The 27,040-nt window shown below is 34.3% G+C and overlaps 1 protein-coding gene across 1 annotated transcript; it reads right to left on the reverse strand.

Moving 5' to 3' along the window:
• Positions 1–1,664: 1,664 nt before the first annotated feature.
• LOC129221146 (uncharacterized) lies at positions 1,665–27,040 on the reverse strand. Its single transcript, XM_054855591.1, has 2 exons — positions 26,857–27,040; positions 1,665–2,113 (listed from the first exon to the last, which is right to left on the reverse strand). Exons 1-2 carry the CDS (start codon positions 26,942–26,944, stop codon positions 1,866–1,868), a joined length of 336 nt encoding a protein of 111 aa, XP_054711566.1. The 5' UTR covers positions 26,945–27,040; the 3' UTR covers positions 1,665–1,865.

The raw sequence follows: 27,040 nt of genomic DNA on the forward strand, positions 1-27,040 counted from the left end.
TTGAAGTTTCATTTAACAAACAGATAATTACTAATTCCTTAAAATTTGAATGATTTCAATGTTAATTTTGGTATCTTAACCTAACAACAAACAAAACTGCCTCTACATTAAGAACTGACTTTTTTTGTCCTACTGAAACAAGTTAACTTATAAAAAGGTTTACAAGTATGAGCTAGTATCACACTTATTCGTAGTTATTTTTTCACAGACTTGACTAAACCATTGTTACATAAGCACAATGAATTACTTATTCTTTTGTGTGAAAACAAATACGCTAGAAAAGTTTCATTCAAATGTAATGAACGGTAGATTTTATGCGACATAGTTGTGAATAACGGACCATTCAGAACGGATTAGATATATCAAATTACTGTACGGAACAGTCAAGCGATTCTTCTCAGAATTTGAATAAATATTTATAGAAAACAAAAACCCCTCTATTCGCTATTTTTTGAATTTGATAAAGTAATAAATATTCAGTTTTGAACTACGTTTATAACATTTGTTAAAAAAAAAGGGAAAAGGGGCCGTTCCACGAAAAAGATAGCCACTTTGTCCCGCACGTAACGGTTCATATATTTCATTAAAAATTAGTAATTAAAAAAAGGTGATGACGAAAATTTTTTTGCTTTAGGAATCACACACACGTTTAAAATTTGTTAAGAAACAAAATTTTGTATTTTACCCTTTTAAATTATTATTCCTAATAAAATATATAGATGTCATGTGCGGCACAAAATGGCCATTTTCCGTGGAACATAGCTAGAGCCATTGCACGAGCAGTCAAACAACAAGCAGTCAAAAGTTGTGTTTGCCGACTAAGTGATTAATCCAAACATGTCCTTTATTTAAGAGTAGCTTAATGATTGAAATATTCTCAATTGCAACTGTTTGAAAAATGCTAGGTCTATTGATTTTTCCCATGCAATTATGATGGCATTCAATTCTATTTTCTGAAGATTCCCATACAAATAAAAAAAATTAGGTGAATGGACCACTTGCAGGAAAAAGGCGTCCTTTTTTTTTTGGAATTCCCGTATTTTCATAATAAACAGACACCGTTATAAAGAAAAAAAAGCAAGTTTCGAATAAATACATTAATTTGTATCAATGCTCTACATCTGCAGCAGTTTCATCAGTGTAAAACGTTCATCCGTCAACTCTCAATGTTGTAAGTGAACGTTCATTAGCGTCCCAACATCAGAAACTAGATAGAAAAATTAGAGTATATTCATCAGTGCAAATCGTTCATTGGACAACACTGCTGAAGGTGTAAACGAAATTTTATCCACTGTTCAATAGCTGGAGTATCTTCAACATCGCAAAACGTTCATCAGTCAACTGCCAAAGGGTAAGTGAACGTTCATTCGCTTTTCAACGGCAGAAACTAGTTAAAGTGACTGACTGAAGCACATTCATCAGTGCATAACGTTCACGATACAATTGCTGAAGGTGTAAACCAAATTTCATTCCCCTTTTAACAGCAAGAATTAGCTAAGAAACTGAACCATGTCCACCACACTCATTCAACAGACACCCTTAATAGTTGTCACTGCAAGTTTTGTGCTCTAGATATTTGTTAATTTCTTAATTCCTAATAAGAGAAAAAAAGGGCAAAGATTTAAAAATTTCAATAATTAAAAATCTGAAATGCTCTCAAAAAAATTGAAAAAAGTCTGAAGAATCTCATCTATGCATATCAATAAATTCAAGCGTTCACCGCATCAGTGTAGCACGATTTATCGTTTTTTAATCATGATAAAAAGTCTGATAACGATGTTTACGGTTGTCTTTTCTTGGTTGCTGCCAATTTTTCAATACAAATGCATGTGTTTCCGACTGATTCCACCCAACTAGGTGGCTAACTAGAGGCCTTCTTGCGGCACATCGAACACTAGAAAATTTACCTCCTTGAAAGACTGGGTCACGTTCTCGACCGAGTCCGCGAACAGGTTGGGGCACTCGTCCGTCGTCGTGTCATTCTCCTTCCCTTCGATGAAGGTGGAGTTGACCATTGCGACCATGGTGACATTGAGGTTCACCCGCTGGGTATACTGGATACCCAGCCCCAAAAACGTCAGCAAGGTCAGAACATAGCGGGCAGGAATGCGTTCTGAAAAGAGAGAAAAAGGGTAACGTTATTGAACCAGAAGCATATAAGCAACCTTTACTCAGCTAGGGACCTTGTAATAGTTTTGGGACTCCTGATTGGCAGCCCACGCAAATGCGTCAGCCATGTTTTTCCCCTCCAGCCAACGCAAGTGAACAAATTTCGTTCCTCAGAAGCTCTGAATTCACGTTTTGATGTTTTTAATTTCCCCACCCCCCTTGAAAAATGTCTAGAAGATCTTGTTTCGAAATGAATCAAACTAAATCATGCAAAACAAGCTACGATAAAGATGGGTGGTGTTATAACGCGGTAGCCAGTCAGCAGTCTCCAAGTTTTTACATGGTCTCTAGCAGAGTAAAGATTGTTTATATGCGAACCGAGCCTGAACCACATTTGGTTTTCAATTTGTTCACAGTAGTTTTGACTGATTCTATTGTATCATAAGGTAATATCCATAAATCCAAAGCAATTTTTCATCCAAGCCAAGCACCTACCAATTTAATTAGTTCAGGTCGCTGATGCCTTCACAAGTTTGACATGATACTTAAGAGGAGCAAAGGTCTCAAGGACCCTGCACCCAAGGTAACTGCGACGACCGATCCCTGGACCTTCGGATACACGGGGTTTTAAAAGCATGTGCCTCCTACGTACTCTGTATGTGCCGGCATGCGGCTCTGAGCACAGAATTCTGCGATTCCGAGTCCAGCTCCTTATTCACGGCTCAAATAAAGCACTACACTCTTAAATTTGACATCACAAGCACACAAAAGAGGGATGAAAAGTCTGAATAGAGTACAGTCACTTAAAATTACAACGATCTGATAATATGAGAGCATTAAAAACGAGCCTTTAAAATGTTTGATAAGACAATTATCAAGCTTATTTAATGAAAAATACTTAAATAACCAAAAAGAAAAATAATTTACGTTTTTACTTTTCTCATAGTTAAAAAATGGATTTGAGTTCCATAGAATCTCGTTTTAATTACGAAACTAAAAACATGGTTATTACAGTCTATTCATTTATGATCACCACTCTGCTTCTGATAAGCAATACGTTATAGGAAAAGTTCAAAATATTTTTAAACATCTTTTAACATGAGGATTTTATTTTTTCATTTATTAGAACTGAAATTATTGTCACCTTAGTTTGAAATTATTCTACGTACAAAATACATAAAACCGTAATCAATCTGGAAAAAAGCAAGACTTATGGGAGGGGTCCGGACCACCTGGACCCCTCCCTTGTGTGCACCACTGTGATCCGGTAAAAATCGTCAAATGCACAAAATATCCTCGGTAATGTTATAATTTTAAGCATAACGTAAGGTTAAACTTAAACGACATGCAAATGTTTCGTGGGTCAAGAAGTTTAAAAGCAGGGCGCGACTATAATCATGATAATCTAAACTAACTAAATAAATAAATTTGGTTGGGAAAAATGGAGATTTTAAATGGATATAGATATTAAAAGCAGTTTCAGCTCTTAGGTTTTCTTTTTCTCTAGTTCAGATAATTATTTTTCACGAAAGTTCCTCTTTTACTCTACTTCGGAGAATCAATGGTTTTCATACAAGATACTAGGAGTTTTTATCTATCTCTGCTTCAAATCCTTCAACGGTTCCCATACCATTCATTGCCGTTTCTCTTTTTCTCCGTCCCATAGACAATCAACGACTGAACAAAATTTTGTTGATTTTTTTTTCTCTACTATGGGCAAGTAAGAATATAATAATAGAAGAAATATTAAATACAATAATCTTCAGTTGCATTATGTTCAGATATTCAAAAAGAATATATCTTCATGTAACTGGTCGGTTTTCTCAAACTTATTCATACCCAGGAGTGAGTGGATATAGGGGTGGAGTCATGCCCCTCCCCCAAACCGTCGAGACTACTATGCATTCAAATTATATAGAAACAATTTATGAATAAAATGTAAAAGATTTCGATAATATATTTTAATTCATTAAAAATTTTTAAAAGCAAACATTTGAAACTATGTTTTTTCATTAACGAAATTAGTAATGTTTAGTCCTATCAGGTGTATTATCCCTGCCTGATTTGGTGCTTTTTACTGACGTCCAATCAGTTTCAGAAATTGTTTGCACCCAAAAACGTTGGTTTGATTGTAGGGAGAAGGGGGGGGGGATCATTCTTCAGCATGACTTCCCTCAAAATGGTAGTCTGTATCCGCTCCGCCATTGTTCATATCAAGGCACATTATGGTAGAAATTCTAAAATACTGTAACTATACTTATTCACACTTGTTTTACTCAGATATTCTCAACAGCAATTTACACTCGAAATCAGTAAAGATGTGTTTTTCACCGTTTTCTTCAATCAATGATCTCCAAAAGCATCAAACAAATAATTTCATCAATGATCTAGTTTGCAATCAGTCTCATTGGGAATGATCTCGTGAGAAATCGGACTTCAAAAATTCAATTGGAAATTTTTTTATCGTTCCTCGCGTCAAATTTCGAACTGTCAAATATCAAACTAATCAGCAAAAAAAAAAAAAAAAAAAAAAAAGAAAGAAAGAAAGAAAGAAAAGAAAAGAAAAACACAGAAACTCATTAAAAAAAAGGGGGGGGGTGGAATGTAGCACAACGATGAATAGAATTTTATGGGGGAATAAGCAGTTCGAGTTATTCAATTTAGAGTTTTAAAAACCATTAAGAAGAGATAAAATAGAGGGAGTGAAGACTTTCTTACGTGAACCACAGACCACGGGATAGATTTTAAAGCGAAGCATAGGAAGAAATCAGGTTTCTTTCGTTAGTTTCACGCAAAACGTGTCAGCATTTGTCGCTGTTCAGTCACATGACTTGGAGTCGCAGCCTCAGCTTTTGCTAAGCCAATGAATGGACTTGCTCCCTCCATTTATATTTCTGCTCTAAGTTAAAAACACCACTGTTTATAAGGAATTCGTTGCTTCAGTTCCTCGGGGAAAAATAGTTATCGAACACATTTAACTAAGCTCTTCATGTGACTTTTATTTTGCACAACTAATTTCAGTTCTTGCTATTCTAGATAGCTCTTTATAGTTAGTAATTTATAATTTTAGGCATTGACAAAATCAGAAATTAAATATTTTTGCCGATAACGAAATAAGGCATAACTAGTTTCACGTAATATAAAGGGGAAAAAAATCTCAATATCTATCTCAAATTATTTATCTAAAATCGAAAGAAAACAAACCAAATGACAAGTATCGAAAAACAAACTAGCCGAATTTTATTATTCGCCTTAAGTTTGCGAAAAGCATTTTATCATACATATGTTAATGCATTCATGGTGCTATAATTAAACTACTATAAGATATTTTGTTGTATGTGGACATAAAAAAAAAGAATTACAACGAAGTTTTAAAAAGCAAAATACGTAATTCTATCAATGATTTGATTGACCCAGTCCACTGGCTATTTTGTACAAAAAACTCATGAGAAAAAGAAATGGCGAGTGAGCTCTGTTGCATAATTAAAGGAAGAATTAATTTGCGTAAGATAGGAAACGTTATTCTTTACATAATACTAGCATCAAAAAGTAGCCTTGGTAAACCTCCACTTCTGCACCTGAGTAAACTTATTTTTGATGTGAAAAAGAAACAGATTTAAAGTTGCATTAATTAATCTAGACTTTCATACATTTTCAAAAACAGTACAATATTTCGTTGCAAATGAAGGAAACTAGATGCTTTTTAGTGTACCACGAATTTTCTTAAAGATATTTTCAGAAACTGGAAGTAAGTAGAATTATTCTGAATGTAAGTGTTGTAATGTGCTTAATCCATTGCTTTTAAGTAGCGTGTATTCTTAGAATAACAATAAAAACTGATTTTAATTTTGATATGTAGACAACTGCAATGTGCCTAATCTGTTTATGTGATTTCTAAAAATTCAATAATAAATATCTTTAATAAGTAAAAGAGAAAGGCTCATTTCCATTTTAGTCAGTGGACCATGACGAATTTAACCCTTTTGTGTGCTTTCAAGAAAACTAGAATGTCCTTGTCAAGTAAGGAAGAGTGATTCTTAAACATTTGATGTTCCAATTCACTGATTTTTAGTTGGGCAATTCTTTTTCTGTGACTTTATGAAAATAAGTAATAGCCATCATTAGAAAGTAGGACAAAGTTTCATTTTGGTAGGTAGACTTTAGTGTTTGGGAAGAAATATTTTTTTCATGAGAAACATTTGTCTTTTTTGACAATTAGTAACAACTTTCCTGGGAAAGTAAAGGAAGAAGATATGTTTTTATTTAGGTAGTTGAACCGTCGAATTGGGGCTAAATTAGTTTGTGACTTCAAGAAAAACATTTGTGACTCTTTAACAGATATCCTGAAAAAGTAAAGGAAGAAGGCATATTTTCATTTTGGTATGTGGAATGTCGTACTGATAGTAAATCCATTTGTCTGATTTCAAATAAATAAAGAAATCATAGGTGATTACCGTTGTAAAGCAATCGAAGACAGATTTCTGCTTGAGTGTTTTTAACCTGTCAATTTTATTCATGTGATTAAGACAACTATTAATAAGTGTTTCTGCAAAGTAAGGAAGTATTTATTTTCATTACGAACCTGGTACATTCTAGTTGAAATACGAATAAATTCTTTATGCTTATACAAATCCAGCTTCAAAATATAGCATGAAATTTCTCCTTTGATTATTGTTCAATAGATCAATTCTTGAAGTTCAGACAGCACTGTTAAACAATTACTCAAAATATCAAAGAGAATTCTAGTTTCACAAAACAGAGCCTTATATTTTGATAAACTAGAGGCAACATGCCTTTCTCGAATGTCGAATTTTATCGTTTCCACCAGGTGGTAAATTGCGTTCTGTACTCAGCTAATCGTATACAAATTACAACGGAATATTAAAAAAAAAAAAAAAAACGGAATGGAAATAAAGTAGTCACAGGATAACTTTGATCCAAAAGACTTTGACACAGATATTTTTTAAGTGTAAATGTCATACAAACATTAAAAAAAAAATCAAAGAATGGAAAGAGGAAGAATAATTTTAAAAACCGTGAAAGCAATGGTTTTTGGAATATGGCAAGCGACCTTTCAAACACGTATTTATCAATGTACGAGCTATGCATTGGAAAAAAAAGTCCAGATAGTTTTATATCGTTTGCATCAATTTAAAGATTAAAATATTTTACATAGAAGAGAAAATAGTGAAAATGTATTTAGATAAATAACTGATGAGAAACAAATGACCTAGTTTATTACTAGGTGCGCGTAATTTGGATATGGCAAAACAGTTTATATGTTTACGATAAACGAGTTAAATCAGATAGGCCAGTTACTTCGAATTTTTGAGGGGGGGGGGGGTTGTATATTCAATGTAATTTTATCGGAAAACAACAAAACCCACGACCACTTATAAATAAAAACATTGATTTCTTAAAGCCCCCCCCCCCCAGGGGCAATTGACCTCCTTCATCACCCTAAATGCCATGCCTGAGATCAGGTATTCTAACCGCTGGTTCGGCGAACTGGCAATTTGAACAGACAAAAAGTTTTCTTTTTAAAAATAAAATTATTAGTTACAATATTTTATGTAACATTTTTTTTTAAATTAATTTTTTGATTTTTTGTTTCTTTTCATAATTTTCAAAAGTTTTTTTTTTACTTATGTAATGAAATAATTACTAATCTTTATATTTAAATATTTTTGTAAGTAAATCATTAGAAAAATCTTAAAATTAGCTGGTGTAACAGTTTCCCAATATATAGTTAAGTTTTTTCTTTCTTTTTTATGTAAAAAATAAAGAAAAAACCCTTTTACCAGTCTGTCCGTCAGAAAAGGTCGAGAAAAGCTATACATTAACTAAAGATGGAACAACGTTTTATTGCCATTAGTTTTAAAACGCGACATGAGAGATGATCATGCGAAGACTTCAAAAGCAATTGGCTTTACTTACCATAAAACCATGGTACTTTAGGAACATTAGCGAAAACATTGTTTCCAATTGCTCTTTCATTTATAGCCACGGTCATTTCCCTTTACAATGTATATAAGCACAAGTATGTGTAATCCTTTTTTTTTTTTTTCCACCACCAAGTTCAGCGCGTCAATTTTTCTGTTCAAACGGCGTCAAACAATGTGCTCTACGCACCAAGGCTGTTACAGAGAACACAGAGTCCCAAACTCTTCCACACAACTGAATGATGGAGCACGTGTAACAAAGCAAAAACTGACAGAGCGTAATATCTTTTGCCTACTTATACCTAGGCCAAGACGAAAGGAATTTCACCAGCAGGATTTATCTTCCACAAGCGAAAAAGACTCGCAGTTAATCGATTCGTTTGATCTAACTTGATGTCCCAGAACTTGAAAATCTGTTTTCAGGTAGAGAACCAGCAAAGACAAATGGTTTCATTGTTTGAAATGTGCTTCGAACAAAAAGTGCCTTGTAAAATGATAATTTCACGAAAAAATCGTAAAAAAGTTCTCAAAACGTCGTCATGAAAGAATACTGTTTACGCAAATCATTCTTAATGATACAAAAAGTCAAGAAGACATGAGGTTGCGTAATTCTTGAATTTTTTCCCCCAAGTTCGAAACCTGAAGAAAATCTTTCACCACTTCAATTTCCAAACGCTCGAACCAGTATTGTTTGATCTGTGTGTTATGTCATCGAATTTGAAATTTTTTATTTCGAAATTTTACAAAAAAACTTTTCATTATTATTATTATTTTTTTAAGTATGAGTTTAAGTACATACGTTACCCTATATGTAACGGCATAAATAAGCGTAATTGAATAACACACACGTGGATAAAAACGTATTAGAATGAAGGGATAATAGTGGTGTAAATGGTAATCAACAACGTTTTAACGCACAAAATTAGCAGATTACTGCCTAAACGTTTTCGGGTTTACAGGGAACCTCTTTTTCAATGTTGCATTGAAAAGCGAGTTCCCTATAACCCCGAAGCACGAGTATGCAGTAATCTGCTTTGTGCGTTAAAACGTTGTTGACTACCATTTATTTCTCTGCACAAAAGTATTTATTTCTTATAATAGTGGTGTGCCAGAATTTTAGGTCAATTCAGAAAAAATACTCCATAAAATGTTAAAAACTTGAATGTGACTAAGTCGTATTCAATCATTTATTATTAATTACGGAGTCATGATATGTAAATAAAACATTGAATCGATTTCAGGTAATTACGTTGAAAATAAAATGATTTGTTTACATTTTTTTTAAATCTAACTTTTGTGCGCTGTGTGGGTATTTTTTTCCCTTGTATGCAAGGCATGCCATCTGAGCAACCGTTTTTTATTTCCTGGATCAAAAAGAAAAAAGAAAAGGAAGAACGCGCCATTTGTGTGTGACTTTCTTTTCTGATGCAAGTCACTAAACTAGAGAATATCTCTTTCGTGAGCATCCTTGGATCCATGGCAAAAAAAAAAGTGTTAAATTTTACACAATGAAATGAAATCTTTGACAGAATTTTCATTACATGAAGCAATTACACACATCTTTTTTTAAAGAAGTAAAATTTTGAAACGATAACAGAAATTTCATACGTTTTTTGGTACTTTTAGGGCCGTAGTGTTTTTCGCATTATTCCCCATTATCACTCCACCTCAACTGAATAAAGATGTAAAAAATAAAAACACAGTAAACCTGTCTATACGCTAAAAGCTAATGTGTACTGACGTTTTAATCTTCCGATAAAATTTTCGCACAAACACTGCAATCATTTAAAAATAAGATAATCATCAATAACGTAAGAAAACAGATTGAAGCACTTGTAACTATTTCATTCAGGAAATGCTTAAAAATAAAACGGAAAACGGGCTTGATTCATAAACAATCCACGTGAGTGTATATCTGAACATTCAATTAACGTAAATTAATAATTTTCGTATGCATAAAAGAGTAATTATTATTTCATTATTATTAATAAAATAGTGTTGTAAAAAAAGAAAGATAGAAAAAGAGCTAGAGCTTTGGAGGAATGTGGTATTGTCAGTCCGAATCATTTGCGCAGCCCGAATTTACTTTCTGGAGACATTAATTTTAACAGTTCTTACATAATTGCTGGGGAGGTCCACCTCCTGCTCGTTTCGCTCACCAACCCCCGTTTGCCTCCTGCGGCAAGTGGCAGTTGATGATTTTAATGCTTAGCCTCACCTCTGGATGTCCTAAGGACATCCAGGCGTGAGGATGTCCTAAAGATTGGATGTCCGACCCCTTCAGGTTTAGAGCTTGGGTACAGGACATCCAGGGAAAGTTCTAACCTAAAGGAAAGCTCTACCTCTCACAGTTCTAAAAGTAAAGGGGTCGGACATCCACTCTTTAGGACATCCTCAGCCCTAAATATCCTGGATGAGGATGTCCTAAAGAGTGGATGTCCGACCCCTTTAGGTTTAGAGCTGTGGGAGGTAGAGCTTTTTTTTTTTAGGTTAGAGCTCTCCCTGGATGTCCTGTATCCAAACTCTAAACCTGAAGGGGTCGGACATCCACTGTTTAGGACATCCTCAGCCCTGAATGTCCTGGGTGAGGATGTCCTAAAGAGTGGATGTCCGACCCCTTTAGGTTTAGAGATGTGGGCGGTAGAGCTTTTCTTTAGGTTAGAGCTTTCCCTGTATGTTCTGTACCCAACGGTATTAGTATTGCCCGAGTAGACATAGCCACTCCAGAGGAGATACGGTTACCGACACACACACAGACAGACAGACGCTCTAGGTTTTAATAGTATAGATAAAATACTAGACCAGAATTGGGGCAATATGAAAACACCAAAGGTTCTGGGGGATTGACAGCTCCCCTCGTTGCGCAACTTGAAGGATAAGCTAAGAAATCCATATTAATAAGAATATGGCAAATTTCCAACGAATGATTTTAAAAATACAGTGAAAAAACAGTTATGAATTATAATCGGAAACGTATAAAACACTTAATTTTGAACAAAACGAATCAAAAATTTTTGTTGATGGAAATTTATGAAAGAATTACCCGGATCAAATTTTGAGTCTACTAAAAAAATTTATGTTCGCACAGATAATTTTAAATTATGATTGAAATAACGTAGCTTTTCGGTACGCCGAACAATTGTTTCTCATTTTGATTAAATATATAGCTCCTGCATAGATTATATCAAGAACTACGGTAATCTAACTCTGAGTTGAACTATAATGGTAAAGCATTAGGTTGACCGTGCTTTGTTCAAACGACACATGTGTTTGAACCTCAAGAGAGTGGAGCAATTCTATGTTAAGGAATGATACAAAAAATTGTTTTGATACTGTTTAAGTCGTCTAAGGTTTTTTTTTTTGTAATTTTGTGTCAAAATACGGTTTTTTTGTCGCAATGAACTACAGTCGGACCCTGGTTTAACGAATTCATTATGACCGAAACTTGTATGCGTTAAATCGGGGTTATTCGTAATATCGGGGTATTAAAATTTTTTTTAAAAGTGCACTTACCCCCTTATCTAAAACCCCTAACAAACAACTGCACAAAAATATCCATAATTAGAAAGTGCACACTTTTAATTCAAAATTTCACGACTTATTACACACTTAGTTAATTTAAAATTTTAAACAACTGAGTAATAGATGTTTAACAATTTCCTTGATACTTGGCTCGAAATAGTTCTCTTTCGACTTTATGGAGAGAAGAAAATACTGTGTCATTTGCAGCCAGCTGCATGAGTATAGTTTCTAGGCCATGTAAAGCATTTGAAAAAGTAACAGTTTTAATGGGAGTTTCATTATCGCTTTCTGCATCGAAATCAGTATTCGTTGATTGCCCCCTCGCCCGTCCAAAATTGCTGATTCTAAGAAAACATTTGGAAAACAATCCAATATTTCCGATCTGTAATTAACAAAAAAAATTTTTTTTTCGGTTGTTAAAATAATTCGTTAATTCGGGGTTTATTATTTGGTAAATAGGGGGTTTTGTCTTCATTTTAGCATGAGAAAAAAATTCGTTAAATCGTGAAATTCGTCAAATTGAGGTTCATTAATCGGGGTCCGGTCCGCCTGTATAAGCCTGCTTATTTAAGTTTTCGCTTTGCCTTTTTCTCATATTACTCGGATTATCCTGCATTTCAAGCATCCGGTATGCCATTGTCCCGGTTAATCCGGTAAAACGAGGTACAACAAAGCGAAATACCCCTGTTCAGCGATGCTGCGAACCGATGCAGAAAAAATAGTTTTACAGAGATTCACCTACGTAATTCTCGGCATCAACGTAGAGCATTATGGGAAATAATATAGCCAGTATCCAAGGACGAATCCAGAAAGTATTCAAGGAGGGGTCGATTGATTTCAGATACTTAACCCTTTTATAAATCCCCACACCTCCACCCCCTTCATTGAAGATTATCTAAAATTAAGGTTTTTTTTTTTTTTTTTTTTGGACTTCCATTTCTAAAAATTCCGGAGGAGTGTACTGAACTTCATCCTTTACCTTAACGTCATCAAAAGTACCATAAAATTACTTTTTTTTAGACTTCAATTGAAAAAAATTTCCAGGGGACAGCCCACAAAACCCATCTAAGAACATCTACGATCGTCTAAAATTGAGTTTTAGTAACTTCGAAAAACTTCCTGAATAAGGTTCTGATCACTATCACTAAAGTATTAAGAGATGTGCTAAAATTGAGTTTTCAAGACTACAATTCTGAAAAAATTCCAAGAAAGATTCCTCTTTTACGTAACATTATTGAAGCTCATCAAAAATTACGGTTTTGGAACTTCAGTATCGAAAATATGCCGAGGGAGAATTCCTATATCATGGCTCAATTGGCGGCGATCGTCCCCATCGCCCCTGCCTTGTATCCGTCCTTGCCAATACCGATAACCGACGCTGGATTTAACAATTCATTTCTGGATATAAATTTGACCATAGCTGCTAGAGATGATTCATAAATAGGCGACTATTTGGCGATAACTTCCGTTTGGTTCCGTTTCATTACTTCTTTTATTTTGAAATTTTGATGGATTTGAGGATCCTTAAACTGTCTCGTTTACAAATTCTGTAACCATAGTTTCATACTACAGTTGTTTGCATGTGCGAGTACCTCAACTAAAAACACATTTTCCCGCTAATCCCACGAGACGGAAACGATTTCCAAAGAACCGATTACCCCCCCCCCCCCCTCCCATCTCAAACAGGAATCAATTTAGATGAAATCCTACTTAAAAATCAGGTTCAAGAACGCACAATATTCTTTCAGAGCCGTAACTACTATCGCGAGAGTCAGTCTATAACTACCATATATTTTTTGAGCTATCAAAAACCGTTGTTTACTTTCAAGTCATGTTTTTTGATTATATGCTTAAATATGAAGAAATTATCGTTTTCTAGAAGACGAATTCAGCCTGAGTTTTCCAGAAACCTGCTAATAAAGCACCTCCCGCTTAGTGAGCAGTTTTCTGGGGTGGGAGGGGGGCATATATAGTAATTGGAAAGAATTGGACGGGAGGGGGGGGGGGGGTGCTGTTTCACTCAAAAAGGGGAGACGAGCTCCTCTTTGCAGCGAGAATGTTCAGAGAAAATTTGCATTGTGTTTCACTGCAGTATTTTGCGCATTGTACGACAACCATATGAAGAAAAAAAACTTCATTACAAATGTAATTTAAAACTTATTCTTTGCTCAGAATAACTAACGGGAAGGCGAGCTTTCATTTTTACTACCAATAGCGTCTTCCCACGTTTTAAAATGTCAGAGAGCACAAAAGAACAAAATAAAAACTTTTCCCCCCTTCATATTGAAACTTTTTGCTTTATAGCCTGGAAATAAGTTGAAACAGTTATTTATTTTTTAACACACGTGGAGAAACATGTGCTCATCTTATTGCTTTTTCCCATGTAGTCGGAGATTTTAATAACTTGATATCCCAAGAGCATCTTATCTTCGTTAACAGAAAAGTGCACCAATAAAACGATGATTCACTCACAAATAAACAATTTGATAACCGAATGAACGAGTTAAAAATAACTATCTTTCTGCAATAAAAATAATTCCATTCAGTGACGGTTTTAATGGGGTAAGTTCCAGGAACAGGGAAGTTTTTTTTTTAGAAGTGTAACTTTTCAGGCGAGGTCTTTGCAATTCTGATTCACAACCTTTTTGTACGACGGGAAGTGACATATGTTTAATTGTTGCCAAAAAAAAAAAAATAATTGTAATTATAAAATTAGTTTTGTAATGAATTCATCAAATTAATTTCAAAGCTCAACGGAAAATAACTTTGATTCAAGTCATTAGTTTAAAAGCATAACCCACATTACTTACGTTCAGCCTTGAAATTAGTTTGTAAACTTTTATAATTTTCAGCAAAATTAACTTTATTTTTAATTGTTTTTGGCAGCTATTAAAAGGTGGTTTTGGAGTCTTGTTTAGTTTTCTCGATGTCTGTAATCTATTCTCTTCATTAAAATACACAATTTTGTGGTGAATATGCCTCAGACAGGCGCAGAAAGAACGTGGCGTGAGAGAAAACATGAGGTTGAACTGACAGTTCAGAATTTAGAAGGAAAAAAAAAAGGAAAAAATATTCACTTCTATCGCGCGTCTTTAAGAGACTCACAAGTTTTTTTTTTTTTTTTTTCTTTCGAATTTTATTGAAGTGAAAATGTGTTTTTAGGTTACATTTTTGATAAGTTTTTCAAAAGCAGGAAAGAAGTCTTAATATCTGTTGAAAACATCGCTAAGAACAATTACAAAGTTTACAACTAATTTGATTATTTTAAAAACATTAAAAATGATCATTTTAAATTAAAAACTGGAAAATGTGAAGGCAGGGCTGTCCCGTCATACTTATAAGAGAATGGTCCTTTTCGAACCAAACTCTTTTGATGTATGAAAACGCTTGGTCAGGATGCCCCACTCTCATTTCAGTTTCTGAATTTAACGATTTTTCTTTCTAAGTTGAAAAATTAAAACATTGTTAACATTAGAGATTTCGGGGAAATTAGAATTGTATTACATACATAAACCCTCGCCTAACAAGTATATTGCTTCGATATAATATATATTTGCTTCGAATAAACTTTAGCGAACAGATTTCTGACGTAGGAAGTGTACAAAACAGGAATTTTTGATTTTGTTCATAATTATCATTAGTAAAAACATTTTTTTTCCCCCGAATGTACCTTAAATTTTGTATATTTGACATTTCCAATCATAAACATTTGATACATCTTATAAGTAGATAGATTTTTTTTTAGTAGAAATCAGTTAAATTAGTATAACTTAACGGCTTGATTAATCTACAGTGTACTTTTTTTCTTTTTTGAAATGTGCCACGACAGTCGTCGGTGAGTGATATGCGTAAATAGAAACTCTACAGCTGACGAGCGAAGTCGAGCCCATTGACCTTACTGCTGCTTGGAACTGCTTAGATCTGGAATCATTTATACTTTGTGTCGAAGATGGAGTTGCAATGAACGAAAGAGTTATTTAAGTAGAGAATTTCAAAGGATGTGAAAGAGTTTTGAAGCTTTATTTTCTCTCTCGAAGTCATCATACGGCCGTCTAGATAAGAAGTCACGGAAGATCACTGACTTTTTTTTTTTTGACATGCACACATTTTATTTTATTTATGTTGTTGTTACATATGGCTTTATTTCGAAAGATATTAATCCATTTAAAAGGCAGCGAAGAACAGGAAAAATAATTAAACAATTGAACATACAACAAAATTGATAATTTAAAATATAAAAGAAATCTGTAAATTAGAGGAATTCACAATTGTAGATGAAATAAAGAGAAAGTCATTTCAGGGAGCCCATGACATATCGCGCAGACCAATAACGCTTTCCGAGTAAATTTTGTTTTTGATCAGTTGGGTCAAGTTTTGAGCAGGAGAGGAGATGAGTAGCATTCATGTTGCCAGAACCGCAAATTAGACAGGTACTAGATATTAAGATACCTACCTTGTAAAGGTGCTCAGCCAGGCAATCATGGCCTGTAAAGAGCTTAAAAAAGGCCACAACTATTTATTATTTTAATCATTCGGTGAACTTCGGAGTTTCTCCTATCTCAAAATTTTAGCTTCGGGACGCCCCTGGAGGTCATATTTCTTTCGGTAAGATTGAGGGTGTAATTTCTGCACTCAACAGAAATAATGTGACAAACTGTTAGTTGGAATGCCACGTGAATGTTTGCAATAAAACGAAATATGGCCCAGAGCACAAAACACCTGAGCAAAAAAACTGGACTTCCAGATTTGAAATTTGGTTGTCAGCGAGCTTGGCGAAATTACGAACCACTATACTGCCAAGGGCAAGTAAGCGCAGTAACTGCATTTTTATTTTCCTTGCATTTTTGTCATCGATTTTACTTTAGTTTGCTCAGTACAAACTTGCTTGTTTGGTTTCCGCTGAAAAAAAAAAAAAAAAAAAAAAAAAAAAAAACCATACGTCCAATTCCAACATTTTCCTATTGTTAGTATTGAATTTAAAACACGTTTCTTCACATATCTCTAAAACTCATTGCGGCTGATAATACCGTTTACCTGTCCACGGTAGTAAAAGTATAGGAACGAATTTAAAACTACGAATATTTTATTTAATTTTTATTTCTAAACAATATCAATGTAGCTAAGTCCTAAAGCTACAAATTAGCTAATCTGCAGCCTAGCTTTTATCTCCACTTTGTCGATGTGGAGCTGTATATAAGTTTGCGGACCTATCACTGGTGTGCTAAAATATTTTAAACTACCAGTATGAAGATATGCTCGGCGCTCATATGAGGTAAATCGCGTGCAGCCAGGGAACGTCTATTCCAGACTGATGAGCCCAAAATATGGGCGAAACTGCAGTCCCTAAATGCTGTAAATGAGCTGTACGTTATTTCTTGCAATTCTGCCGTAAGTCCGGCTATGGGGCCGTAAGTTGTAGCTTTAATAACTCAATATTATCTTGCAGTTTCTATGCAATGCGCAAAATCTTATAATGTAGTATATCTACAACACCATTGTAGCAAAGTAAAGCTTTAGTTTAAAGTATCTTTTCAATGCAAGAATGTATGATTACTTCAAATATTTACAAAATTTCGATCTGTCTACGCATCCAAGTTTCCAGAAAATAGATCAATTCAGTTATTGTTGGATGAAATCACACATTAATTGTAGCCTGATTCAAAACTAATTGACTACTACAGTGAAACCCCGATTTTATGTTCCTCAAGGGACTGGGTTAAAAAATTTAAAATACGGGAAAATCTAAAATACGGGAAACACATAGCAGCAAAATTGATGATGGGACCCCACAAAAAAACGTTAAATGCGAGGAAAACGTAGAATCAGGGGATGTAAAATCGGGGTTTAACTGTGCATATCCCCCCCCCCAAAAAAAAAACATACAGTTGAAGTAAGCAATAGAGCTCACATTACATTAAAATGAAGAACTGCTACGAAAACTATACAAAAGTTTATCTATCCGTGAACTGATTCTGATTACAATGTTTAATCTGATGTAGATAGCAAACTCTATAAGTTAGTTTGACTTTCATTGTTTGTAAGTATTACTACTTTTAAAAATCCAAATAATCAGGGGCGCCCCGAACTTAAATTTTTGGAACAGCGGAAAATCTCAGTTTGACGAATGGAACTCCAAATTTCGCTGAATGATGATAATTTTTCCAAATAGAACTCCAAATTTTATCAAATGATAATAATTTTCCCCAACTGTCAGACAAAATTTGCTGAATAAAGTAATTTTCGGGAGGTCACAATGACCTCCCGGGATCTCCCATCACCCCTGCTGCCCTACTTTATCCATCTCCAGAATAACGTCTGAATCACACATTTTCACTTGCCATACATAAAACAAATATTTCTCATAAATTACCTGTGTCTTCTGCAGCAACTTTGCAAGACCCCTTGGATGATGTCGCAAAGCAAAATCCCATTTGTTTAAAGGAAAATACGATTCTTGGAAACAGCTTTCATTTAAAACGAGCCTATCTCTTTGAGAAAGCTTTGAGAGATGTAGACACCGAAAAAAAGGAACCGCTGTATTTCAAGATTTTTCCACTCACAAACAAAAAGCTACAAACAGTTTAATATTTCCTGCTTCTGGAACAAAAACAGGATATACCGTCTCTGTAATTTATGATTTGTTGTTGATGTTGTATATTGCTCGACACTCCTTGGCTAAAATCCCAGATTATAAATAACTGCTTCTATGTTATTGAGCAACTGGTTTCCGAAATGTACAGGTTTTTTTCAACTGTAACAGGTGTTATGAAATTCATTTAAACTGCATTGCTCAAAATGCGAATGTTTCATTCCTAAAAAAGAAAATTTTAATAAAGGAAATAAAATTTATCTAAACTTATGTATGCAAGAAGCGCGTATTTTTTCCGTCTGAAACTTTAGCAATGTACTTTTCATTCATAGGTGAAAGGTTTTTGATTGATGTATTTTAAGATGGTTTTTACTTAAGGGCAAAACTGGTGAAATTCTTTAGTCGCCAGCAGCAACAATTTCATTAGTGGCCATTTTTTTAACTCGAAGCAAAAAACGATTTTTTTTCCTAATTTGTTCAAATCTCTAGTTCTAAATGCATAAATTAATGCAAATGATTTAAGTAAATTAGTTTATAATGGTTGCGTTTTGATCTTGCTGAAAATATTTTTACCAATTATTTAATGTCTTTTGCACTCTTAAAAGTTTTTTTTTTTTTTTTAATTTTTAAGTAGCGATCAAGCGGCGATTGAGCATTGATTTTTAATCGCCATTTATTCGCCCTGTGCACTGTTAAAAATTCAGGAATATTATCTGATAATTGTTACTGTAAAATGGCGGACTTAACGCATCGCTGATTTTTACGGTAATTTATACCGGAAAAATAAGCGATCCCAGCTCCAATTGGTTGCTGTGGCCTACCGACGAAACCGTAAAATTTTACAGTAACATTTTATTTTTACGGTAATTTTTACTGGCAACATGGATGCCAGTAACAATTACCGTAAATTTCCCGGAAAATTTTTAACAGTGGGGTTGTTGCCGATCGTTAATTTTGCTCTTTGAGTTTTTATTTAACATTGCATTTTATCGTGTTAACTTCTGTTAGACCTCAAGAACAAAATTTGAGGTTTACTAATGACTTTTTTATTTTATTTTGAAATTCCAGCTTTTTAAAACCCTCATTCAGTTAAAAGTGTTTTCGTCCCGAAGCTAATTTCTCTGCATTTAAAAGAAAGTTCTTTCTATCTCTGAAAAACGTATCGGCAATTTGTTTTTTTATTTATATTTTTAATGCCCATTAATATTTATTTATTTTCTTTTATAACGCTCAGAGGTTCTTAGTTTGAACTTGGTTCTTGAATGTGCATTAAAATTTCATATAGCAAACATTTCTGAATAATATTTTATAGAATGCATTAATACACCGCCAGCTCAGTTATTCCAGCCGAGGACTGCAGTTTCGTGCTTTTAGCACTCATCAGCCCGGCATAGGAAGTGACTGAGCTGGAGGTGGAAAACCTCTTAAAGAAGCCAAGAGTGCCAAACAAACTGGTAGCTAACATAGAATTAGCACTGACTAGACCAGTGACCGAAGCAATGGTTCGGTTCAACTAGCAAATTGAAGACAAGGCATGGTATTTTCAATAAGTTACCCGGCATAGGTCACTTCCTATGCCGGGCTGATGAGTGCTAATAAGCACGAAACTGCAGTCCTCGGCTGGAATGACTGAGCTGGCGGTGTATTAATGTATTTCTGCTTTAGCCCTTGCTATAGGGTGTAACTTATTGAAAATATTTTATAGAATGCTTTGATTAAACAAATGAATATCACGATTTTAAATGAAAACTTTCTGCATTATTGCCAACTTTGCGCATTAACTACACTGCTTTAAAACTATCGCTAAATTCATGAAAATCTTAACAAACATTGAAGCAAAAACTTTTAAACGAACGCACTGCAGAAGATATTTCTAACTATGACGCAGATAAATTGGCATTTTAAATATAGCATCCCAGCTTTAAACAGTAATCGTAAAAATAGGAATGATAATAACCAGACTAAGAACAAAGCACGTAAAAGAAATGAAAATCTCAACTGACGAAGAGAGAAGGACAAATCAGGCCAGGCTTTTCAAGATCAAACCAGAAGACCCAGAGGATTTGCTTTTTTCAGACGAAGCTGTCTTCGATAGTTTCGGAGCAATCGAAAGCTTTCCGGATACACTTCAGGGACACGTCACATCATCACCATTAGCAATACTTTTTTTTTTTTCAAAAATTATTTGTGTGGAAAAAGGACTTGATATATACTACAAAGTTGGTATTTTGCTAAGACGAAACATTAAAACCTAAAATAGTTTTTTTACTTACTATTCTTAATTTCTTAGAACAATTCATTGAAAATAATCAAGAGAAGCTCATCAAAATTTTGATAAACTATCAAAAATTATCCCATAAACGGCATCTTTTTTTCTCTTTTTTGTTTGCATAGTGGTGAAAATTCGTAGAATTTTAACTCATATACTGCTTTGTACTGTTAGAAAGAAACTTGTCATGTTTTGATTCATTTTCAATATGTAAAAAAAGAAATTTTTTAAGAAAAATGTATACATATATACTACCGTGAGTAGGTAAAAAGGTAGCAACTTTTTTTTTTGCATTTTTGTCATCTTTTGCATTTTTGTGGTTTTTGCACTTTTGCCATCAATGTCTTTTGCATTTGCGTACAATAAAGCTATCATCCTTAGCTTTATTGTACAAGCTTGCTTATTTGTTTTCCTCTGAAAAAAAGCTCCTAATCCCAACATTTCTCTATCGTTAGTATTGAACCCAAAACGCGTTTTTTTTTTTTTCCAAATATTTCGAAAACTCATTTATGCGGATACTGCTGTTTACCTGCCCACAGCAGTATATTGCGGCATATTTCAAAGACACGGAGCAGCTAGATATTAAAACCTCTCTTCCATTATTACTTGCAGCTTGGGGAAAAAAATCCCATTAAAATGCGTAATTTTAAAAGACAAAGAGAAAAAGACCACGAACAAAAGACGAATATGATCTTTTGATAAAGGAAAAAAACCTTTATCCCTATACTTTTCTTTAAAATGTTGAAATATTCTCTCCCAGTCTCTAACAAACAAATAGCATTTTCGGAGCCATAAAACCTTTTATTGTGTACCTTATCGTCTTTCCTGAAAATCTTTCGGCGAATTTTGAGCAAGAAAAACAAACAGGATCATGCAAAAGAACAAAACGACTGATTTGTTATTGTAGTATTATGAGGTATAAAAGTAAGTGCATATAAATTAGGAAATAAAAATTTATAGCTCCCAAAACGATATTTTTTCCATCACATGCTCACTGCGGCGTAACACTGAAGTCGTTGATCATGTAGCTTTATAGAGGACGCTTTTACAGTATGATTTTTTTTTCTTTTTGCTGAGAAAAACCGTAATACCCAATATTCTTAATTTTATATTCTACTACTGGTACCCGCACGGCTTTGCCCGTAGTTGAAAATTAAAAGGCCATTCGGTTCGCCAGTATATTTACAAATAATGGATGACGAATTTCTCGCCAATTGGCTATGTTCATTCTTTCTCCCATTCTACGTCATGATAATTTCATAATTTACTCGTCCATCTTATGATAATTTTGCTTCGGAAAATGTTCTAAAAATTGAAATAAAAAAAGAACAAAACCGAATTTTCGAAAAATCGCTTCGAGGTGCACACCCCCAGCTACAAACTAACTTTGTGCCAAATTTCATGAAAATCGGCCGAACGGTCTAGACGCTATGCGCGTCACAGAGATCCAGACATCCTACAGACAGAGAGACTGAGCTTTATTATTAGTAAAGATTTAAATGGAAATCCTAAATAATCCGATGGGGGGAGGGGGGAAGGCACAGGCAGATTTTGAATAGACATTTGGTTGATCGTTAATAATGGTACGATATCTATGTTTTCGAAACAATGGATGTTCTTGTCGTAACATCGATGTTTTTTCGATGTTGATATTTATAACCTTAAAAAATGAATATGTTTACAGTTGTGATGAAAGCCTTATTATTAATTAGTTATGAGATCTATCACATGGGAAATAGTTTTCTATTGTTTGCTGTCTATTGAAGTAGTCGACTTTAATTGAAGAAAACGTTACAATCCTTTTTCCTGCGCACTGTTAAAAAGAATATTGAGTGTTTCTAAAGTTTTCACCAATTATAAACATGATTTTTTTTTCATTAGAGATTTCTTCTAAGATACATATGAATCTATAAATTTTACTTTAACTATGTAATTTTCAAAACGCTATAAATATTTAAAATCTTTGAACTGACTTGGAGTTTTAAATATAATTTGCACAATTCTATGTAATTCCGTTAGAAATAAGTGGACTACAACAATCATTTGTTATTCATTATATTTCCACTTCTCTTCGTCACTCTTCTCTTCCTTTGAGTGTGCACGTTATGAACTTTAATTATTAAATAACTTACTTTCATTTTTAGTATAATTGAGGTAGAAATTTAAGAGATGTTACGAAATTATTCCACTTAATTTGTATTGATGTTTCAATTTTTTGTATTTTAAATGTATACGTTATTTATTCATTTGCCGTACTTAATTTGGAATATTAATAATTATAGCTGTTTTTGACCTCTCAAAAATCTAATAAACAAGTAAATTGATAACTGAATTTAGTTTTAGCATTAAAACATTTTTTAGAGTTTATTATGCAAGGATACACTTTGAAAGATTCTACGTTTCGAAACATCGATGTTTTTAGATCGATGTATTGTTACTATCGGAGTTTTAATTTTCCAACATCGATGTTTTTTCATGGATATCGCACCACTGATCGTTAACTGTTCAGGAAAATTGCGAACATTCGATTTTTAAACAAGAACTCATTACGTTTGGCTGTGATTGCTGCTTGGGGGAAATGTTTTTTTCCCCCTTGCATTGAAAAAGAAGTATCTTGCAATCCCCCCCCCCCCCGAAAAAAATGTATGCAATACATCATGGAACGTAATCAAATTTTTTTAGAGTTATTGTAGAAATAATTATGTTTGAAGGAGATAACATTCATCCGACCAAAAGTCTCAACTTTTTAAAAAATATCACTTAACATTTTTGCTCGCTTAGCTCCTCTATTGTGTGGCTAATCAAGTAATGATATTTACTGAGCTAATTAAATCTCCCGCCGCATTTGCTACTAATTAGCTTATAAAAACTAGCGAGGTCCAAGGTGAATAGGTATTCTACTGCATAGTTGCTAATTAGATGAAAAATAGTAAGGAAATAGATATCCTGCCGCATAGCTGCCAATTAGTTAATAAAATTTTGTGAAGAAATTAGATATCCTGCCTCGTTCATGTCTAATCGGCACATAAAATTTAGTGAGGTAATTAAGATATTCTGCCTCATTGGTGGCTATGCAGATAATGAAATTTCGTGGCGTTATTGAATATTCTGCTTGCTTGCTGCCAACTAGTTAATTAAATTTAGTGAGATCATTAGATATCCTGCCTAGTTTGTTACGAATGAGATAATAAAATTTAGTGATGTATTTCATCCTGCCTTCATTTGTTTACTTTTCTTACAATTAGGAAAAAAATCGTACAAGGTCCTAAAATAAACGTTTTTTAAAGAATGTGTCTTGTAACATTAAGCAATATAGAAGATCAGGGGCGCTCCGAACTTAAACTTTTGGAAGTTCAGAAATTCTCAATTTGATGAATGACACTTCGGATTTTGCCGAATGATGATAATTTTGCCGAATGGAACTCCAAATTTCACCGATTGATGATAATTATGCCGAATAGAGCTCCAGATTTTGCTGAATAGAACCATAAATTTCACGAAATGGAGCCCCAAATTTTACCGCAGGATGATAATTTTTCCGAATGAAACTCCAAGTCTTGCCGAACCGTCACACAAAATTTGCCGAATAAAGACATTTTTGGAAGGTCACTGACCTTCCGCAATCTCCCATAGGGGGCACTGTAGAAGATTCAAACTTTTATAGCAGCAAAAAAGAAATCATTCATTGACTCGCTTTAGTACAAGTAAAAATAAACTATGCTAATTTTTGCTGCATGTCACCTCACTTTCCACTAAAGATGTCATATTTTTTTGCCGATAACACACGATATTTCATTCACTCTACGAAAATCTACGTTCCAAGGTTCTAATTTAGCATACCACCAACTCGTCACTCTTCAGAATTCTGTCATTTTTTCTTTTTTTTTTTTGCTCTCACCTTTTTGGAAATTCCGCATGTAATCCTCACACTAGCTTCAACCGGAATTCAAAAATAAAAATACGCTGCAGGACTTCGACCGTATCTACGAATTCTGGAAAACTTTTGACAGATGTTGAGATCCGCTTTTATGATTTTTGAGTAAACACATTTATTTGAATAGTCCTTTCACAGGGCGTTCAACAGCTCTTTTTCATTTTCATAAATTTTCAGGTTCACTTGCAAGTACTATGTGTTGTGTAGTGGTTAACTATTCGACTGTACTTTCTACGGCAACGTGATATTCTCAGAAACACGGAAAACAATATTTAAGCATTCGCTTGTTATTTCCATCTTTTTTTTTTTACATTTAACATAAATGTGAAAAAGGTAAAAGAGAGAAGGCAGACTATTTAGGGGAAAAAAAGAAATCTATACCTTAAATTATTGTTTTGAAAGTAGATTAGAGGCAATATATTTACAATTAATTTGTGATGGGCAAAATTAATTGAAAAGCATCTTTCAGGTAATGTCATTTTTCAATCCGACATTTCGAACGATGTTCTTAGAGCTTGGCCTTCTTTCGAACATTGTTGTCGAATTGTGTTTCTTCGAGGTTAAATATGTTGGTTTAAATCATCCAATGTAGAGCTTATGCCCGTACACGAGTAAATTCGCTAATAAGGATTAACTGCGCATGGACAAAGCAGAGAACGCCTAGCAAAACTGCCATGACTATATTCTAGTGTAAGTGAAAAACACGGAGTTCTATCGTCTACACACGGCGACCTCACTTGCAGGCTCAATGAGAGGCCATGTCAGCACAGAGGAGCCCAGTTCAGAATTGGAGTAGTTTAGGTTTTACCTACTCATTATTAATAACTTATTGTTTTTCATAATTTATTTGAAAAAATACGCCAACTAAGAAATTAATTCGCTTTCGGCGGCTCTGCGCTTTTGTACCTAATTTCACATCGTGAAATTTTCCACTAACGCGAAGGGCCGTGGAACGTATCAGTCACGTAAATCAAGATCAAGACTACACTGTTTCAGTTTTAACCACTTGCGTTAACAAGTAACGTACGTTTAGATGCTTTCCCCACAAAGGATCCGACTTCGGCAGGCAATTTTAACTTCATATATTTCATAAACTTGCATTTTCACTTTGGGTGTCACCCCCCAGACGGGTCACACCCGAGCCCGAGGCGAACCGCCCCCTTGTAGCAACGCCACTGCTAAACAGTCACGTCATTCTCGAATGACGTGATGCATAGCACGTCGATGCTTACTTTTTACCCTTGATTCTGCGTTGGAAAAATGGATGCAAAACATTTTACGCCTAGCAGTGAGTTGAAATCGACTGTTTTGGAGACTTATCTATAAATTTCATGCCAGCGCAAGTGGTTAAGTAAACCAACATAACTTTAAAATATTCATTGAAATCAGGGTTTAATTTGCATAGGAGCACACAGGAGCTCAGCTCCTGCCCTTATTTTCAATTTTATGGAATTGTTACATTTGACAGATTTCAGACTACTAAAGCGTTAAAATAGACTCTGAACACTATGCTGCCGTGCTAAGCAAAAAGTCGTATCTGCACTTTTTATCGTAATTGAGATACGGTCCCCAGATGATTCTTTGTCAGATGTTTCATCTAAATACAATGTTTTATGGTCATTTGTCAAAAGGAAATATTTAAAAAAAAACCTGAAAAAGTTGCCTTTGAATCAAATACATGGAGGCATGAAACTTTGAACGGGAATTTCTCATTTTGAATTCGGTTGCAGATACCTTTATGCTTAGCACGGCAGTAGAGGTTTCCCACACTTATTTTGTTAGAAATTGATTGCCCGTAAAAGCACTTATTTTCGCGAGCCGTAATTTTCGCAAAAATTCAGATATCGATGATTTGGCGAATTTTATATGTACAGTATGGAAGTTGATGAAGAAAAACAAAGTTTAAATATTTTGCGAGGCTTATAGTTTTCTTGATTGTGATAGGCTTGTGATCAGGGGCGTGCACAGTGGGGGGAGAATGGACACCTGTTGGCCCGGGCCCGAACCTGGTGAGGATTTTTCAAATTCTTATGAAATATATGTAGGGGTGTAGGGTAAACAATATGGAGGGAGGCCCGTAAAAGTCATTTGGAAGAGCCCCAAAATTTTTGCGCACGCCCCTGCTTGTGACAGAAAATTAAAGCCTCGTGAAAATACTACCCTCGCGCTTTTACAGTATTGACCAAAGTACAAAATCCAATCGATTTGGAATAAGTAATCGTTCGATTTACACCAAACTGACTTTTCTGAGAAAAAAAAGAATGGCATTCAATTTTAAAAACATTCGTGCAAATATTACAGCTTTTGATTACAGGACATTTTAATAAAATCATAAACTATCCACAAAAAACCAACAGAGAAAATACTGGTGCTATTTTCAATGACTGCTATAGTGTTTGCAGTCGGAACGTATTTGTGATACTTTTGCAATACCGTTTTAGCATCTAAAGTTTTAATATGTAAGCTAACATATTGAATAAAATATCTGTACCTCTAATAGATTTTTTCCTTCTCTCCTTTACTAGTAGGGGAGTTTTATATTCGTCAGGAAAGTCTGCAGGCCAATGCTGATAACCCATCGAATTTCAAACAGAATTTGGAGCGAGTTGCGTTCCTTCCGCAAGATTAAAAAATTATTCAGAAATGAACTTGGAAGCACTTAGAGCCAGGTAATA

The sequence above is a fragment of the Uloborus diversus genome, chromosome 4, assembly GCF_026930045.1.
Source record: "Uloborus diversus isolate 005 chromosome 4, Udiv.v.3.1, whole genome shotgun sequence".
Taxonomy (NCBI): domain Eukaryota; kingdom Metazoa; phylum Arthropoda; class Arachnida; order Araneae; family Uloboridae; genus Uloborus; species Uloborus diversus.

What these genes read in the sequence shown, in the direction of transcription:
- LOC129221146 (XM_054855591.1), bottom strand. Translation starts at nt 26,944, where the DNA reads ATGGGTTATCAGCATTGGCCTGCAGACTTTCCTGACGAATATAAAACT. An exon ending in AAGGAAAAAATCTATTAGAG is followed by an intron (nt 2,114 to 26,856) that starts GTACAGATATTT and finishes CTCTCTTTTCAG; the next exon opens with AACGCATTCCTGCCCGCTAT.